At 33.0% G+C, this 20,812-nt stretch overlaps 1 protein-coding gene across 12 annotated transcripts in view; it reads right to left on the reverse strand.

Moving 5' to 3' along the window:
* MYCBP2 (MYC binding protein 2) overlaps positions 1–20,812 on the reverse strand; it is a 238,192-nt gene that overhangs the window by 71,110 nt on the left and 146,270 nt on the right. For all 12 annotated transcript variants that reach the window (XM_039886905.1, XM_039886906.1, XM_039886908.1 and 9 more), the window contains 8 exons: positions 19,551–19,723; positions 18,202–18,346; positions 14,325–14,540; positions 9,560–9,615; positions 5,873–5,988; positions 3,736–3,833; positions 2,897–3,013; positions 2,060–2,200 (listed from right to left, as the gene is read on the reverse strand). In XM_039886905.1, the coding sequence (XP_039742839.1) occupies positions 2,060–2,200; positions 2,897–3,013; positions 3,736–3,833; positions 5,873–5,988; positions 9,560–9,615; positions 14,325–14,540; positions 18,202–18,346; positions 19,551–19,723 (1,062 nt within the window). The remainder of the gene's footprint in view (positions 1–2,059; positions 2,201–2,896; positions 3,014–3,735; positions 3,834–5,872; positions 5,989–9,559; positions 9,616–14,324; positions 14,541–18,201; positions 18,347–19,550; positions 19,724–20,812) is intronic.

Raw genomic sequence — 20,812 nt, forward strand, 5'->3', positions numbered from 1 at the left:
TCCCTAAAAACTTATCTACTGTCATACATATCCCCTCTTCCTTCACAGAAACGACTCTCCAAATGTGGACTGAATTCCATTTTCTCCTCCTTTTTCAATCTTCAGATTTCTTACCTACATCTTTAATTTACTCCTTTCCTACTGTTTCTTTTAATTTATAAAAATCTCAAGTCACTATCATCCTTAAAATAAAGGAACCAGAAAATCCTCAGCCTTAATGATACCAGACACTGAGTTATTTATATTAAAATAGAACTCATGTTATTCTTAAACATGAAAAAAGGCTAGAAAATACCGAAAGCTAGTTCATTTTACTTTCTATCTCCAATATTCTGCATCTAGATTCTTCAAATAAGTCAGTGATAACCTCCTCATTCACATTTCAGTGAAAACCCATCAACAAGTATCTGTATGGTTCACTCCATTCAGCTTTCTCTCCTATCTTTTTTACTGCCCTTCTCTCTCTGGCCTCAAGAAGACTGTCTGCTACAAATTGTGTCTTAGATGAGGTTTAAAGCCACGGGATCTAGAATTCAACACACAGCACTTCTTGCTCTTACTTCTACTTTTATTTCTTAGTTTATATGTGTGAGTATCTTCCTCTCATAAAAGCATCTCCTCAAATGAACAAAGCAATTCGGAAAAAAAAAATTAGAGTGGGGGAGGTGGTCAAGATAATATAATGCCTTACTAGGAACTTAATATACACGAAAGTATAAATTGGTGAAATTAAAAATAAACTGTATTATTTCATTTAAAATAAAATTTTCATAATCCTGAGGAATATTTGGTTACTATAATAAAAGAATGGTTTCAAACCATTTAAAGCCAATATTTTAGCCATAGATGATAAAGAATTATTATATCTCTTTCAGAGTAATACCTCTTTTTCAGAGGGTCAAAATCCTTTTCATTTTTACCTACAGATACAAATCTGAGGATAATTTTAAAAGATCTGATTTAAAATTTTAAATTTTAATTATAGATTTGTCACTGTTTAGTTTATCCTCAGTAGAGCGGTACGTAAACATTCTCCAAACTTTTTTCATCATATACCTATTAGTAAAAAAATATATGCATACATCTTTCCCCACTTACTGTCAGACAACATATACACAAGAATATTAAAAAGTGAAGTCAATAAATATAAAGAGAAGTTCCCTTACTTTCTTTCTCAAAAAATCATCCTATATAACCGCAACTTAGGAGATCATTACTCTAGACTATCATGGAGAAAAACAAATAATACATTGAATGGTTTAATATAATAAGCTAACTTATATACTGATTTTTAAAAAATTTAACTGTTTAAAACACTAAGTTTTTTTTAAATAAAATTTTCACAGTGCTGTTTATTAGCAGTGTCATAAAGAGTATATACATGTGATGATGATGAAAAAAAGAAAAATCATACTTTTCTGTTTAAATTATAAAAAGAGTTGTGGGTTACTATCACATTTAGTGATGTACCAATCTTGTGAATACTGGCTTTAAGTATTCTACTGCATTTGTCAAGAAGATCAATGAATTCTCTCAAACGGTAGGATTCAGCTTCAATTAAAACACTATAGCACCAGAAGTCTAAAAATCCGCCTTATTTTAATATAATAGTATTATAAGCCGAGAAAAGAAAAGATTCGTGCTTAGACAAGACACAGAGAAATAATTACAAAACGCCAACATAAAAAGCAAATGTTATACACATTTTTGAATGTATAATAAATCTGAATTTACAAATTTTAGTTTGGAATTCATTCCAAACAGTAGTGTGTATAATAAGAAAGGAAAAGGAAATATGCAACCGTACCTCTTTGAAAAGAACTCAGTAGACTAGTTTTCATTTGCTACTTTCTGCCTGTGATGGATCATAAGTATTAAGGGCCTCAGCCTTGCCAAACTCCACCTTCATTACACAGAAGCTCACAAGAAGTCGAGCACTTATAAAGTAAAAGTAATTTAGTTGTGGTTTACCTCAGAACTGAAAAGCCTTAATTAAAGAAAGCCGTGTAATGAGGACAGAGTGTACCTATAATGCTTGTTAAAACCACCTTTTACTTACGTCAACAGGGACCAGGAGACTCTTGCCAAGATGTTGATTAAAAGACAGGCACCAGGCTTCAGTGTAACCATTCATGTTAGGAACATACTTCTTTATGGTCTCATCATTCAGTCTCAGCCATACACCATCATCATTGTGGATCTATGGAAATAAGCAACAAAAACAAGCCATGCCTTCTTGTAACTCCTATGAGGCTTGTGAGGGCTGAAAGGCTACAGAGCAAGCAAATAATGGTGGACATGGAGATTAAGCATCTAGTTTTTGCAGAAGGTAAGTATGAGAGAACCTTTAAGGAAAAAGCAGCAAGGAATGCCAAGCAATATTATAAATCGAATGTTGAGACGGAAAAAACAGTATCATTTAGGAGTAAAAGCTCAAAGAAATCACACTTTAAGATAAACAGCTTAAACATAAAATCAGATGTTTCCCAAGAGAACATAAGTCTTCCTTCCCCTCAATTTTAATAATAAGTTATATAATTAGAAAAATATACTGTTAATGTTAAAGCAATACAGTAAGATACATTTAAAAACAAACAATATTTTAAAAATTTAAGGAACACTGTAGCCATTTTTAGTGTGTACTTGTACAGGTTCTGACTACTGTGTTAACTGAGTTCCTTTCATGTTAAAAATATAATTTTAGTTACTTTATTGATAAAGAAAAATAAATGAAATATTTGAAACTCAATAAACACATTTTGCCAAACAATATTTCAAACACTACCAAACTACTTAAGACATATTCTAACAGAAAATTTAGTAAAGTTATTATTGTGCAAACAATACAAAAACTTTCTGTCCAAAATTTATTACCAGGTATTTCTTTACAAATTACCTCATCAATAAAAGTGATAGTTCCATTAACTTTCACTATGCCTATCTGCTCACTCTGCAGGGAAGGGTGGCTACGGATACGGAGCCCTGCACTGTCCTTGGCCACAAATTTTCGAACCTGAGAAAGGCAAAGATAGACAGGGAAAATTATGGAACAGAGATCTCACAAATCATAAGAGATAAAATTAAACAGATTTGAAAGTATTATTAATTCAGAGAAAGTTTCCAAAATTATTTGTAGCTGGTTTCCCTGTGTAAATAACAGTGGCTTATCTATAACAATAGAACTTTTATAAGTATTAAAATGTACATTACCTTTAAAAATTAGGCAATTATTTATATATTTATAATTTGCTATCTAAATTTTGAAAACATGATAAAAAGGAGAAAAAAGCTATTTTTTTTCTTTTTAGAAAGGCATAATATAAATTCTTTACCAATGTTTCCTTTCTAATAAATTTACCAAAATTCCTCTACTTACTCTTTAGATGTTAGGAAATTAATTTTTCTTAGCAGCATAAGATACTTCAACTTGTAAACTTCATACACTTAATTTTAGCAGACTTTTTGTTAGTTGTAAATTTTCAATAACAGAAAGTACACAAAGCCTATAAATTACTATAGCATTATACCAAAAAGCCAAAAAGTACAGGTTCTATAATTTAGAAATGATTAGAATTACAATGACCTACTCTTCAAATTTATTTAGGGATATTTAGAATTCAAACGCTGAAATCAAGTAAAATATTAAATGTTTGATGGCCACCATGAAGCATCCATCAATGAAGAAAGTTAACGAGTCTTTAACCAATTCAGGTTCGGATTTCATTCTAGCCTAACCTTATTTGGTTGAGGTTCAGTCTTTGGTTTGACCAGTTGAGTCCCCGGTGGTATCATCCCTTTTGGTGGGTCTTTTACCTTTACTTCTAGGCCAGCATCTGTAAGAAAAGGAAGAGAACTGTAACATTTGAGAATACAAGGGAGGGAAGATCCTTAAACCTAACCTTATATACATTCACAGCTATTTTAAACAAAACAATATCTGAATTCTGTCTTTTCAAGGTGATTGATTTTTATAGCTAAAAAAAAGAAATATTTGAAAAATGACCCTGAGATTCCAAATGGGTGTCTTAGGAGTTCAAGAAAAAAAGGCAGGGCTCACATTCTTTATCTGGAACATAGAAAATCATACTAAAAAATAAAAATAATAAAGAAAGAAACCTTTGTATGACCAAATATATCTCATAGCATCAGATCAGGGTACTGCCCATCGTCCATACCAACCATCTCTACTACTAACAGGCAAAAACAGCATGGCAGTTTAAAGCTGGGGTTCTCACATTAGACTGTCTTGTTTTTTCCCATGTTTGTCACTATTTGTTTGACTCTCTGTGCCTCAATTTTTTCATCTATAAAATGTGACCGAGAATAGCACCTATCTCACTGAGCTGTTGTGAAAATGAAATAATTTAAAATAAATAAGGCGCATATATAACAATGTTGGACATAATATTAAGTGCCCCCAAAATGTTAGCTATTATTATAATTATTCTGATGAATTATTATCTCTTCTTGCCTATGGTCAAGCAAGGTCCCAGCTGACATTTGGTATGACATTTTGGTCACCTTGGGAGAAAGTTGACTTAGAAAAGTAGGGAATAAAATGGATGATTCCAAGTAAATTTGAATCTTTTTCTTCAGTGTCATTAGAAAAAACAAATCTAAGTGGATTTTTCTTATCTACTTTGTTATCAGTTTCTTTCATCCCACTATTAGTGAAGATGAAGCTGTTCTGAACTCTGTCTGCTTTTGATTCTTGTAATGTGTACCTCTTGCATGTTGCTACTTATATAATTTTGTTTGCCTATTTTATCTCCCAACCATCAATAAATTGTTAACAGTTAACAGAACTGTCTTACCCAGAATAATGTTTGCTCAAAACCAACAAAACTTTGCTGAACTAAAGGCTTTATGGATATGTTGAAATAAAGGATAGTGTAGCAAAGGCTGAAAACAATAGGTCTCTGGAATGATACAGATATATTCACTACATCTCATTCTACACAGATACGTTAATATATATTCTGCATAGTTACATCAATGTGAAGTACCTCTTTATCGTCACTGTAAAAACAAACTATTTACACTAGAGTTTCCCAAAGGGTATTTTGGTGGACTTTTAATTGTATTACTTATATCTCTACCCTGTCTCCCTCTTCCCCACATGCAAAGGTCTCATGTAAGGGTTAAACAAAGTTAGACAAGATTCTTAATTTTAGGACTTCTCAGAATCCCTAATATGTTAATGTGAATTGTATAAATGTCTAAGATGAGACTACATTATACTAGGTTTTCTGAATCTACCCAATCATAGGAACTCTTTTTGTTGAGAAACATTAGGAAAGACAGTGTCACAAAGAATTCATATTGATAAACACTTTAATAGAGTATTGTTCTACTGTTATATGAATATTGTTCTACTGTTATATGAATAGTTCTGTTATATGAATAGTTCTAAAATAATAATAAAAAAAGATTAATGTCTAAAGGAAAAGCAGTATACTTTTCAAAATTAGTGGTGGATGAAGAAAATTCATTCATTCAACACTGAGCTAGATTAGGAGATCCAAAGATAAGTGAGATGGTCTCTGCTCACAGCCAGGAAAGGAAGAAAGATGTACCACGAGGGGGGACGAGGTATACATAGTTATACAGCATCATGGAGGAGATCATTCCTGACCAGTCACCTTAGGGAGTGGAGGGAAGGAGTCATGAGGGCTGTAATGACACCACAAATTATTACAAAATTTTAAGACCTTATGAATGTACAAAGTCAGTACTCACTATAAAAGAGGAAATGAAGTCCCATATAAGTTATGAAACCTGTCCATGTCTATGATACAAGTTAAAGAACAGAAAGATGATTCTGATTCTAGTTCTTTGTACTAAGTAACTCATAATTAAAAAAAAAAAATACCTATTTCAATGCCATCAATGGTAACGTGAATAGTATAGAGTCCAATAGCTCCTGGAGTCCAGTTTGCACAATAAGTGCCATCGTTATTGACACGGATCAGCATATTCTCACTGGGTCTAGAAAGAAAGAAGACGAATATTGGAAAATTTACTTTTGGTTAAACAGCTGACAACATCACTAAGATATATCAACAAAAATTTAGTTTCTGATTGTATTATTACAATAAATGGCAATCCTACTGCCCTGCCATCATAGCATGTTTTCTTACTCTCCAAAATGACTAAATTTCATTTTTGTTTACTCACTTGAAATCTCCATCAACCCTCTTCCTCACTCTCTGCTGATAATGACATCACTTTCTTCAGTGAGAAACTGAAGCAAGAGATAAAACCTCAAAGTTGCAATCAAATTAATAAACCTACTTTCCTCTATGTCTTCTCCTGCTACAATGGAAGAAATATCCTGGGTCTTTGATTCAAAGCTAGCCCCTCCATTTGTGCTGTGAATCTCATTCCTCAGCATTTCTGTGCTGCAATTACCTTGCTTTCTCTCATTCATTGTCAATTTCTCCCATTTTACTGGATCATTTATATTTTTTCTTCTTTTATTTACTAAATTTATTGGAATGACATTAGTTAATAAAATCATATAGGTTTCAAGTGTATAATTCTATAATACATCATTTGTATATTGCATTGTGTTCACCATCCAAAGTTAAATTTTTTTCTGTCACCACATACTTAACCCCCTTTACCTCATCTACCTCTACCCTTCCTCTCTTCCCTCTGGTAACCACTAAGCTGTTTTCTGTGTCCATGAGTCTCTGTTTGTCTTGTTCATTTGTTGCTTTCAGATTTATATACCACAAAAAAGTGAAATCATATGGTTCTCAAATTTTTCTATCTGATTTATTTCACTTAGCATGATATCAAGATCCATCTATGCTATTGAATGAAACTAGACTGCTATCTGTCACTATACACCAAAATAAACTCAAAAAGATCACAGACTAAAATATAAGACCTGAAACAATAAATTGCATAGGTACTAAACTCATAGACCTTAGATTTAGAGAGGATTTTATGAATTTGACCTCAAAGGTAAGGGAAGTAAAAGCAAAAGAAAACGAATGGGACTGCATCAAAGTAGAAATCTGCACAGAAAAAGAAACTGTCAACAAGGTAAAGAGATAACAACTGAATGGGAGAACATATTTGTAAACAGTGCCTCCTATAAGGGCCTAATATCCGAAATATTCAAAGAACTGATACAACTCAACAATAAAAAAAAAATCCAATTAAAAATGGGCAGAGGCCATGAGCAGATACTTCTTTCAAGAAGACATACAAATGGTTAATAGACATATGAAAAGGTGCTCAATTTCACTAGCTACTAGGAAAATGAAAATTAAAACCACAATGAGATACCACCTCGCACCTGTTAGAATGGTTATTATCAACAGGACAAGTAATAACAAATGCTGGAGAGGATGAAGAGAAAAAGGAACCCCCATACACTGCTGGTGGGACTGCAAATTGGTAAAGCCACTATGGAAAACAGTATGGAGGTTCCTCAAAAACCTAAGAACTGATCTACCATATGATCCAGCAATCCCTCTACTGGGTATTTATCCCAAAGACTTGAAGAGCCATATCAGAAAAGATATTTGCACACCAATGTTTATAGCAGCATTATTCACAGTGGCCTGGACATGGAAGCAACCAACGTGTCCTTCAATAGATGACTGGATAAAGAAGTTGTTGTACATACATACAATGGAATATTACTCAGCCGTAAGAAAAGATGAAACACTGTCATTTCTATTTCTACTTCATCTCCATAAAAACTTCAGAATTTCCCAATTAAACACCTCCTCTTGATATTACAGCCCTTTCAAATGAGGCCTCATATCTCTTTTCCCATTAATATAAAAATTTAGTTAAAGAATTATTTATAATCACAGTCCCCATTTCTTCACTTCCAATTCTCTTTCACAACTTATCCTAGGCTTTTGTTTCCAACACGTCATTACAATTACTTATATCGGTAATCAATGACTACTGCATCCCAAAATTCAATGTTTTTTTCTTTGTCCTTAGCAATCTGAGACTTGATAGCTGACAACTCCGACACTCTTGAAATGACTTCTTTTTCCTTCTCCAACATTCTCCTGGTTTTCCTCTGATCTCACGGGCCACTCTTTCTCAGTGTTTGGTTGGCTCTCCCTCTTCTGACTACTCTTTAACTGTGGAATGCCCCAGGATCTGGGTCTAGGTTTTCTTTTTTTCTTTGAATAGCATCTCTCTAGTTGAGCATTCATCTATTCCTTAGTTTTAAATACCATCTCTATATAAATGACCCAAGTTCATTTCTCCCCTGAATTTCAAACTGATTATTTCCAGTTGCCCCATAAATACCCCACGTAGATAACTAGGAGGCATCTCGGCATTTCAACTTTAATAAATCCAAAGAACTCCTATTTTCCACTCACCCCAGCACCCAACAAAACAGAACAAAAAAACACCTGCTCGTTTCTCAGGATTTTTGATCCTCGTAAAAATCATAATAATCTATACCAGGGGCTAACAGCATTTTCTGTAATGCTATTTTAGTCTATTGCACCAGTCTGTCACAATTAATTACTACATTGTAGTGGGAAAGAAGCCAGAGACAATACATAACCTAATGAGCAAGGCTGTGTTCTAATACAACTTTATTTACAAAAACAGGCCCGATTAGGTCTGCAGGTCAAAGTTGGCCAAACCTTATATTGCCATGTATTATACTCTGTACTGCTGCTACAATCATTCTTGATTCTTCTCTTTCTTTCACCTCTTTATTTCCATTCTAGCAGCAAGGCTATTGGTTTTATCTTCTAAGTATATTCCAAACTCATCTACTTCTTCATTTCTACTGCTAACTCTGTTCTACTCCTAGTCCAAGCAATTTAATAATTGAACTCATCTCTCTGTTCCCACTCTTGCTCCCCTGTAATTCATTCTTAAGAATAGCCAGACTGATATTTTAAAACTATAAATCAGATTATATCACTCCCCTGCTTAAAGTCATAGCAACATGTTAATTTCTAATAAGTCATGTGATATGTGTGATACAATGAAATGTATAAGTAATTATGCTTTTTCAGAATAACTTTGGAGCTTTTTCTAAATTCCATGGAGGTGGTTTCTCTAAAGTATAACCCATCTAATAATTTTTTCCAAGCATCTATTTAAAAAAGTACTTCTCCTAACCAGCAATTAAAATAGTAAGTCAAAAAATCTGCTTAATTCCAAAATTAACAGAATTACTCAGAGGCTGAAAATTAAGACCTCATAATCAAAAGAACACTGAAATCACTCTGGAATTCATTAGGTGAAGGAGAGAGGGAAGCAAAAACAGGGGAGAAAAAAACCCCACAAACTAACCAACCTTAAACAAGCCAATTTATGTTTTAGGTAACAGTTATTCTTTCTCTAGTACCTTAGTATTATGTAACATATTGGCAATAATTCAGTTGAATATAAATACATTCTAACTATAAATCTATATATTATTAAATTTGTGATAAATTTTATTGGAAATTTTTAAAAAATGGTATAAAATATTCATTTATGGAAAATAAAGTTGAAATATAGGATGCAAGTAGTTGACAACACGTTTTGGACATGCTTTGAGGAAACTCCTTACCTCTTAGGAGTTGGTGATGCAAAACGCAGTTCTTCAAACGAGTAATTTTCATAAACCTTTAAGAGACCAGTAGCAATCACAAAATTATTAGAAACATCCTTGATTAATGCTGTGATAAAACATTCAATAAACAGTTATCTATGTAGGAGGAAAAGAAAAAACTAAATCACCTACATCACACCACTTACAAAAATAAGTTCTAGGTATGTCAAAGACCCAAATGTAACAAATAATGCCAGAGACAAATTTAGAAGAAATTTGAGTACAGTAAAAATTTAAATTTCTCCAAAACAAAGACATTGTAGAGGAAAGGCAAAGATAAGCTTTCACCTGGGAGAAGGAATCTCTAAGTCACATAGCCAAAATGAGAAATGAATCCATAATATATAAGGAATAAATCAACACAAAAGAGAGAAACAATACAAAAGAAAAGTAAGTAAAGACAAGTCACTGAAGAAAAAATCTGAAAGGTCAATAAATATTTAAAAAGTTATTCAACTAGACTGGGAATCAAGGAAATGCAAATTACAACAACAACAAACAGTAATCAAAATGTGCTGTTAAGAACCAAGCACTGATGAGAACATTAAAGACCTAACACTTTGATACACTGCGGTGAGCGTGTAGGTTTTAGCAATACTTAATATAGTGGAAGACATGCATGCCCTACAATCTAGCAATGCCACTTCTAGATATTTATCTTAGAGAAAAAAACTTGCTCATGCACAAAAGAAGATATATAGAAGGATCTTTATTTCAGTACAGTTTATAATAGTGAAAAAATCAGAAACAACCTAAAGGCTCATCAATAAGTGTATGAATAAATTATGGAACAGTAATATATTAGAATAATTTAAAGCAGTTAAAATGAATGAACTACAGCTCTATGGTTAAACCTCAAAAATAAAGTTGAGCAAAACACTAGCAAAATGATATGTGTATATGATACATTTTTATAAACTTCTGAAAAACATATAAAACAATTCTAAATATACTGCTTATAGAAATATCTGTATTCAGTGAAGTATGAAAATATATCTGGGAATGAGAACTATTACATTCAAGAGAGTGGTGACCTCTGGGCAGGAGGTGGGACTGGATCCAGGGAAGGGTTTAGAGGGCTGCAATTACACTTGTAACAATACGTCTCAACAAAAATAATGAAAAGATGTGAAAAAAATTATGGTGAAATGTAAAGACAAAAATGGACTGTAGAAGGGGGTGGCTCCATAGTGTAGTGGCTAGCACGTCTGTTTTGCATGCAGAAGGTCCTGAGTTCGTACCTCAGGTGGAGCCACGTACCGTACCCCAAGTGTGCCAGGCTCCTTGAGTGCACAGGGTGCACAGGGCCCCGGGGTGCACATAGGGAGTGTGTGGGAGGGGACGCCCTGCCTTCGGAGATCCAGTTCTTAAGGGGAAACAGCAACATCCATGGGTCAGGGGTGGAAGTGCAGTGGGGGTGGAATTAAAGAAGGGATAAAATGGACTGTAGGTACAGGAAACTTGTCATATTATTCCTGATACTTTTGTATTCCTGACACTACCATATTCATCACTGTCTTTCAAGGCTCAGGTAGAGTTTTCCACTGCTCAATTACTTGTAACTGGTACTCCACTTAGCAAAGAGAAGCATGCATGTGCACACACCCACCACTCATAAACCCTCTTTTCCTCCACCCTTTCTATTTTCACAAAAGTGATTTAGAAATCATCTAGCTGCTTTCACCTACTAAAAAGTTATATATAAGAAAAATGTAATTTAAGGTTAAGTCTAGCAAGATTACAAAGGTGTTAACAGCAGGAAAACCCAGGATTCCAGATTCCAGTACAATGTGTTTTCCACTTCCACTTTCCCTATAATACAGATTCTTATCTTTAATGATGTAAGAATAGATTATGTCTCACTTTTCCATCTTCCACAGTATTTGGCTCACTACTGGGTAGCACACAGCACCTGTGAATGGTAGATATAAGAAAATGCCCTTTCCTGAAACATGAATTAGTATCTCAAGAAGACAGTTTGGTAATGGTGTTCTGTAAATACTTTAACCCTGGGTGACTTAGAACATTCTTGAAGTACTGCACTTAGCTCTGGTAACTAGATTTTCAAAAGAAATTACGCAAATGGAAGCATGTTCATAGGAAACTAAAAGAATAATTAGAGAGGTAAGGATGCCAGGAACTAAACCCCTTAAATAAAAATTGAAATGAATGAGCATGTTCAGCTTTAAATTCTTTACTAGTCACAGGACAATTCATCCAAATCAGCTTTTCAAGTTCTTCATAATCTCCATAATCTTTACTTTATTTCAGCCACTCAAATCAAAAGTCATAAACCTAGGACATTGCTCACAACTGTAATGGTCTACTCAGTTTTCTTCCCCAGTAATCTCCAGTACATCAATTTTTAGATTTCTAGTCCTTCTCACCCCAACTTTCTTTCTCTGAATTTTCTATCTTCCTTTCCAAAACAACAAGGTTCCACTGCCCTTTCTTTAACCATTGAATGCTCAACCCCTTTCTTTTACTATTTATTTGTTGTACTATCTAGCAAAACCTCAATATTGAATCAATCCAAATGATCATCTTATCCATGTTCATATGATTCCCACTTTACTGTATTATCTTCAATTTCAACGGATTCTTCAAGAATGTCTGAAAAATCTTTCTGATCAGTTCTCCTTAATTCTCCACAATGGCTATTTCATTTTTTCCCTTTTGTTTCAAAATCTTGACCCTAAGATTCATCATTCCCAGCTCCAAACTAAAGCATACAATTTCTACTATAAATAATCCTTTTAGCTGCACAGCCTACAAATTCATTAGCATTCATATATTTTCTTTTCCCTTTCCTAATACAGTGAAAAGAGAAAATACTTCTCTTATTTAAGGCTAATTTTTCCATCTGAGCTCTAGATATTAATTTTAACTCTCTAAGACAATCTTCATGGATGGTTTCCTTCGACTATCTCCTTACCAGTATTAAAACACGCAAATCTTTTCTATATTCAATGCCAAACTCAAAAGCCTTCACTCAATTCCATGTCTTGTTTCTTTTTTAACCAAACATCTTGAAAGACTTAATCTACATTCATTTTGTCTTTAGCTATTTTCTCTTCCTTTTCATCAATCCACTGTGCCTCAAACTATTCCTACCAACACCACTGGTATGGCCTTAGACAAGTTATTTAATCTCATCGTACTTCAGTTTCCACATATGTAAAATGGGAAAAACAGAATTTATATGGTTGTTGTGTGGTTTAAATCAGTTACTATATGTAAAGTGGTGGTAAAGTGACAAAAGTAAGCTCTGGTCCTAGTTTATATCTTATCTCTTTGACTAGTATTCTTGTCAATGTTTGTTTTTTTTCCTTTTCCTTTTCTTCTTCTTTTTTCTTTCTCTTATCTATCCTGTAAATCAATGTTTCTCAAAGTCTAGGTTTTGAACTTGAATCACTCTGCATATTTGTTTGATATGCAAATTCTTGAATCAATCTCTAGATCAAATGAATGTAACTCTTTTGAGGATTGAAAAATCTCCTTTTCAAATAAGTGTTCCAGATGATTCTGATACAGACAAAAGTTTGTGGGTTTTTTAAAATTTATTTTTAATTATTATTATTTTTTTTGATGTAGTCAAAAGTTTGAGACTCACTGATATTGGTGTTTCTCGGGATCCTGTCCTAGAACTTCTCTCTTTACCCAAGGAAGTAGATATTTATTTTCATAAGTAATTCAAGTGCTGATTATTCTCACATTCTTTTCTTGAGGTCAGACTGTGATCACTTTCAGGTTTGTAATCTAACTTCTTTTTATATATCTTCATATGGACATTTCAGAGATATCTAAAATTCATCACATCCAAAACTATTATCCTCCTCAACCAAAACCTGCCCCTCCTCCAACATTATCAATCTCACTATTAAAACTTAAAATGTAAACATCTTGTATTTTCTGCCTCTTTTTCTTTACTCCATCCCCATCAGCCTTCAAGCCCTATTTAGCCTAAACATCTCTTGAATCTATTCTGACAACTTGTTAGTCGAAGGTATCATACCTCACCAGACTAAGTCGACAATCAATAGTCTCCTAAAGAGACTTAAACTAAACCACATCTCTTGATCATCTGCCCAATTACATTCTCCATATTCCACTATTATCTTTATAAAACAAAAATCTAATTGTGCCATTCCTCTAAATAAATGAATGCCTTGAATGGCTCACCATTTCACTCTGATAATGGCAAAATTCCTAACTTCTGCTTCAAATGACCATCTCAATAATTTAGTCTAACATTGGTCTCTGAATATTACTAAAAAGGTGAACGAAATATATATTTTTAAAACTGCCTAACATTATCAGGAAGCTAAAAAGCCTGATATCAGAAACCAAAAGAGATGAGTCTGGCATTAGAGAGAACCCCCAAATTGAAAAAGGCTTAGGTAAACCCGAAATCTCTGAAGGGCTATGTCCCAAGAGGCATGGTAAACTGAAGAGATAAGTACTTTTGCAGAAACTGAAATCTAGTTTTCAACCCTCTCAATGCCTGACTGGATTAACTTGATTCATCATTGGTAGCTCCTCTAGACATCTTCCTAAACGAGTGAAAATCCTTTGTAGGAAAATAACATCATCCCAAAAAAATATGTTGCATGGACAGCTCTCTAGACTTGTAATGTTGTGTCTGAATTTGAATCACGGAAATGTCTGTTAAATGAATAAATGTTGAAAAATAATTTTTTTTCTGATAAGTAAAACAAATTACCTTCATCATTGTTATGGCAATATAACGAGCCTCCTTCACGATCATGGGTTCATATGAAACGTCCAGCTTTGGTGATGCCAGCCCACCAAAAGTCATGTCAGTATTAGAAGATACAGCCGTCACCGCAGGACTGCCAGGAATCCTTTGAGGTTTCTTTACTTGCTCTTGTTGTAAAGACGTTTTTTTCTGAGAAACAGGAACGGCTTTCACTTCCACCTAACCATGATATTATAAGAACCAAACATTTTTATTACATAATTGTCCATGACACATCAAAAGAAGCAACTTTTCATTATGGATTCTCAGTTCTATAATTTTATTGTCGGTCCACTTTGGGCATTCCCTTCAAAGGCTTTTTTCACAGTGCCAGAATGACCTTGAGGTGGTTTTACAATATGGATCTTGAACACAGCGTAAAAGAGAGGTCTTGTTTTTTGGAATAAATAATCACAGATATCAAAACATATAATAAAAATAAATGCCACCATTAATAAAGTACAGGAACTAATAGTAGAATGAACCTATAATAAATTCTTGCAGGGACTAACATTAAATTATCAGGTAACTTAAGTATAAATACTTTCCCACAATCTCCACATATTTTGAAGTGCTAATCTCAATTTTAACTGTTCTGAAGAAGAAAATGCACTCCATTGATAAGTCTTAAAAATTAACACATAACAAATCTTATATCTAAAGCCTAAAGATGTTTATTTACTCTAGTGCATAGAGAGTATGATTAGACAGCTCTGTCATCAACAAAACCTAGTTGATGTATGCAATCTAGTGAAGCTTTGCAGCTCAATTTCTTCAACAATAAAATGAAGATATCTTTCTGTAGAGATGCGAAGAACAGATTTGCTATTTTATAACACTGAAAGTATAAATTATTTTATAAACAGTACTCAGAAATATCTTCCAAGAATTATAATAAAACACATTATTGCTGTTTGTGTATTTGTTAAGCATTAGCACAAACCACCTGATTCCTAGGTAACCTCAGAGTTACAATTTAAATACCACTTTAGCTCTTTATCAAGTATCATCATTCTGAGGTTCAAAGTTTTTTCTCTTCCTTTCAGACACTATGTTTGTGGTTGGCAAGCACAGCTAAGAATTAACAATAAGATCTTTACAGAAATAGTACAGAAAACATAAATGGAAGTAAAAGTATTACTTAAATAATCCAGGGGCATCCCAGAACTGTGCAGTGTCTTTAATGTTTATTGTTCTTATTAACGCCATTCTAAGGAGTCAATTATTTGAGACTCTTACTGCCTACATAAAATTAAGTGCAGCTGGCAAATATGTTCCATTAAATACCCAGAATCTTTTTTAGTTGGAGTTAAGAGACAGATCAGTATTTGACCTGATATAATGCCCTAAAAATATTAAAATCTATCTTATATATTTACAATACAGAATTTTAAAGATATATAGTAAAATTCTTCAACTCATGTACACTGCCAGTATTTTTATACATACTATTTTGGTTTAATCTTTATTTAAACAACTATATTTACTCTAAGTAGGTTAACATTAAAAGTACAGTTGCCTATATACTATGAATCTTCAAGTAAATCACTGAATAATATATTGAGTATTAAGACATTGTAGAATGATAACTACTCTGTTTCTTTTACACTGTTTCTTTAAAATTTCTTTGCTATTCTTTTATTTCCTATGTGACTGTCTTTTTTTTCACTAAATAAGATTTCCTTGGAAAATCAATTTATGAGTTAAAAAAATAACAGTACCACTTGCTACTTAAAAAGCATTTGGGATCTCACTAAAATATTAGCTGCAAACCAATTTTTATGTTTCAAATAACTGGCTATTATTACATAAAGATACTTCAACAAATTTTGGTAAGTCTAAAATGCTCCTAAAACTTCATGTGCTATTAGGCTGAAAATAAAGATTAAGTCTGTTTTCAGCTAATATGATAATATGATATTAATAAATTAAACATCAACAAATCACTTTTCCTAAATAATATTTTTAGGACTTTCTTAGATATGGTTTCTAAATTAGAGATAAATCTGATATGGATTTTGAGCATAATTAGAAGTTAAGTGTAAAGGAGGACAGAGTGGGAGAAGCAAAATATATAGGAGAAAAAGAGGAATTATAGAAAGATAGATCATGTGGACAAAAAAAGAAGCCAAAGAGGAGGAGAGCAAAATAAAGCATAATGTCTGACTTTGAAATGTAAGATATAAACAAACCAAATATCAAAATGAAGTAAGAGACAGCAAAATACACAGAGGAGGAAACATAAGAAAATACAACTAAAGAAATACTATAAGCATTCCAGTAGGAACCTTAGAAATATTATGCTGACCTGGTAAATGGTTATTACAATGTAGTCACACAAATAAGAAACTTATTGTGGGCTCAAAGATTGAATTTAACAACTCACTACATACACCTGAGTGAGAAATTCATCAGTGAATAATACATTAGCCCCTCGACATATTAATATGTATTGCATTATGATAAAAATTCTGTCCGCAGAGACATTTTTTTCGTATAACTATCAGGGTTACTTCATGCTCTATTCAATTTTTTTCTTATAATTTGTTTTTTGCATTCCACAGAGTAATTCATAGAGGGCATGAAATCACTTGGATGAGACATGTTCTTCCTTAAAAAAGAGAGAAGTGAAAATATCATAGTGTATGATAGAGAAGTGCAAATATCATACTATGTAAACATATTATATATATTTTATGTAATTAAGCATATATACTATTCCATCCTATATATGTATGTTTGGGTCATGACTGAAATCCTTACTGTGGGTCATGGCCAAAACTTTGAAAGCTAGTGGTAGTGCTCGCTTAGGTAGCACATATACTGAAGGCCACTGGTACAGACAGACTTTTGTTTAATATCAGGGTCAGATACTCTTCCATACAATTTTACTTATTGGTCTTAAGACTATATATGTCTTAAGACTATACATATGAACTATATATGTCTCTTGCCTTTTCTTACTATGAGTCAGGTAAAAGGTTTCATTGGCATTGTGCTTCTTCATGCTATAAATCAAAGAATGTACCAAGTAGTTGGAACAGTTCTATTAAAAGTAATTCTGAGGTAAAATCAGTTGCTCTGTAAGTAAAAAGGATTTTATGGCTTAATCAACTCTAAACCCAAACAATCAAATTTCTTTGTAATACAGTTTTGAGGGGTGAGGCAGCTGGGATTATCTATACAAACTTGCATTCAATATTGATTTTTTTTTCAGAAATGTAACAAGTTTTAAATGAGAAATTTACATTAATAGGTAATATCACAAAAGAACTTAATTTTATGTTACAATATTCTCTAGAATGTCATTATTAATGTCTCAGGGATGAGGTATACAAAGAACTATATTCATCAACACATTACCTGTAACTATTTCCATTACTCATTCTTTTATAACACAAGTTCATTACTAATATTTGATAAATATCATTATTATATTTTAAATATTGTTTCAATAGTACCAAATGCAAAATGTATTTGAGCCTTTTAAAAGATACATACAAAATTTTAAAATGTATTCTTTTACTGGTTTATTTAATCATTACGTATTGAGGGCCTTTCCTCTATGTGCTTAGCACTCTTTCTGCAGACACTTTCCCTATCCTTCCTTTGAATCACCAAAGCACCTAGTGAAATGTAAAAAACAAACAAAAACGTATAGCTTGGAACACTGGATACTACTCAACATAAACAAATCACTTAAACAATTTTTTGGCTTCCTCCATTACATATATGTAAAGAGGGTATTGCAAATGGACTCCAGGCACTTGCCATTTCTAAAATTTTATTATTCACAATAGCCAGGCACAGATGTCTACTAATTTAATTTTGATATAATTACCTTCATATTGGGAACATGTACCACATCTCCATACTGGTCTTTTGTTTGAACTGTTATGGTGGTAGGCCAACCACAACGAATATCATCCTTGTTCAGGATCAAAGATGTTTTCTGAGGATCAGCATAGGAATCTGGCTGAAGCCACCTTCCAGTAATAAAAGAAACAAGCACACAAAAAACCAAACATTCATCAACATTGTCACTGAGTAAGTCAAACGAGTAAAACATGTATCAAACAAAATGATAAATCAATATCTTCATTTCTAATTCAGACATAATCACAACTGTCTTCCTTGGAAGTAATTTGTTAATGACAGATTCATTACAAAATATGCCAAGCATATGAGATTTCTGAGGTTTACAAATAAAACAGAAATAATTTTAAAATCAGAAAATGAAATTTTAATTCTGGCTGATTTAAAATAACCAAGGCAATGAATTTAGGCTGAGTATAACTTGAAGTGCCTAGGACACTTATTCTTACTGAGGGAGCTCCACCTTAACTTGTCAGCCCGAAAGCCTGGGCAAGAGCAGCTTCTCTATAAAAGCAGGGACAGAAATGGCATTCTGCTTCCTTGAGGAGTTAGGTTAAAGCTGTCCTGTCCATTTTCTCAACTTCCTTTTTTTTTTTTTTACCAATTTTGCCAACTTTCTATATTTTGTGAAAGCCATTCCTGAATTCATTCCATGATCTATATTCAAGTTGTGAGGTGAGTGAGTAATAAGTACTTCTGTCACGTGTAAAAATGTCCACAAATACAGTAGTAAGGCTGACTTAAAATTTGATTTTCTATTCTTCTCCAATCACCATTTTGGTTTTTTAAAACTAAAGAGCAACCTCTATATTTTTAAAATTAAAACGTAGATTCCTACATTTACTAGAAAAATCACACAAGCCAGCATATTTTTTATCTTAAAAAAAAAAAGCAACAAAATAAATGAGAATTCTACAACCTCAAATGATCTGACTTAAATTCTAAATTTATATTTGTATTAACTGTAGATTTGAAAAAACTCATTAAAACAAAATATAGCAATATATTTAGGAATTTAGTTAGATATTAAATATTACTACTCAGTATACAGACTTCTCAATTTTACTATGTTCCACATCTTTTTTTAAATCAAAGTTAATCTAGGACACTTTAAAATAATCAACTAACAAGTATCATATATTTTTAAAATATTTTGAAATATTAAGTACCATTTTATACTTTAGCAAGTTCAAAACCAGATTATTTTAGGCAGCATTTTTAATATCCTGATGGATTCCCCTTTCATTTCTCTTCAGATATGAAGGCTGAGGCAAGCCCTGAGAGAAAGCAACTGTTGTACTCCGAGTGCCTTACCTTGCAAGCCTTCCACCACTTGATCCTGGAACACAAGCAATAAAATCATCCAGGAAGGACTGTTCATTGCTTTGGATTTGAAGTGGTAAGTTTCCTTCCAGTGCCTCTAATATAGTTGGTGAATGAGAAAGAGCTAAACCCTTTCCAAGAATACCAGAATGGGTTTTGCACACCTGTTGGATAAGAGAGAATATTTATGTATTTTAAAATATAAAGCTTTAATTACATGAATTTTTTAACGTGCACACAATTTTTGATAGGCTTTTTTGGAGAAATCATTTTCTCCCCATGCCCCAGTGTTCCTTTAGCTTATAAAGTAGAAAACTTCCAGGAGGAAAAGCTATGGGATAATACTTCCAGAGTCTTTCCTCCCACAAGAATAAGGGACTTTTCAGACCCAATGCTGCTGCAAATGGTGCATACCCCCCCAGCCCTCTACATGTTATATCCCCATTTGTCAGGGCCAGGGCTCCCTTCTATTGGCAGTTGTGGAGGCCACCCTCTTTCTGTGTCTCCATTATTGGCAGCTATCATGGGTAGGTGTGTCTGCTCTCATGGGTGGTGGGGGCAGGGAGTATCATGGGTAGGTGTGTCTGCCCGTCTCACGGGTGGTGGGAGTACGGGGCACCAAGGTCTTGACTTGGGTAAAAAGTGGATAGAAGCTTGATTGTTGTGGCTGCACATAAACTGCATCAGCCTATCTAAGTCTGGTTAATGTTAAGAAAAAGAGGAAGATAAAATCGAAATTTTAGTCCTCACCTATTTGACAAGCAAGCCTACATTTTAGAAAGACCTGCTTTAAATGCTGAAACTAGAAACTTTTTAATGATTATAAATTTTGAAACAAAACATTTTTCATAGAAAAGGATTATAGTTCCAGTACTGTCAAGTTTACACAACAGTAACTTCTGCATTCCCCAAGTTACGCAATTTCAAAAATCATGATTTTTGAAATCAAACAAACTTGAATTTGAATCCTGGCTTTGGACAAGTGATTGCTGTATGCTCTTCAGCTAACAAGTTACAGACCTTCTTGAATCTGTAAAATGTATAAACTGGTGATCAAATAAAGTTATTTGGGTTATTTTAAAATATAAGTTAAATAACATTAATAAAATACACACTACATTGCCTAACAAGTTTTAGGTGTTTAATATGTGTTAGACTACTTGACATAACAAATATAATAATATATGAACTCTTTGATGGTTCTCCTTAACTAAAAAGTTATCTGACACATATTGTTTATTAAATATTTGTTG

The sequence above is a fragment of the Pteropus medius genome, unplaced genomic scaffold, assembly GCF_902729225.1.
Source record: "Pteropus medius unplaced genomic scaffold, Ma_sr-lr_union100, whole genome shotgun sequence".
NCBI classification, from domain to species: domain Eukaryota; kingdom Metazoa; phylum Chordata; class Mammalia; order Chiroptera; family Pteropodidae; genus Pteropus; species Pteropus medius.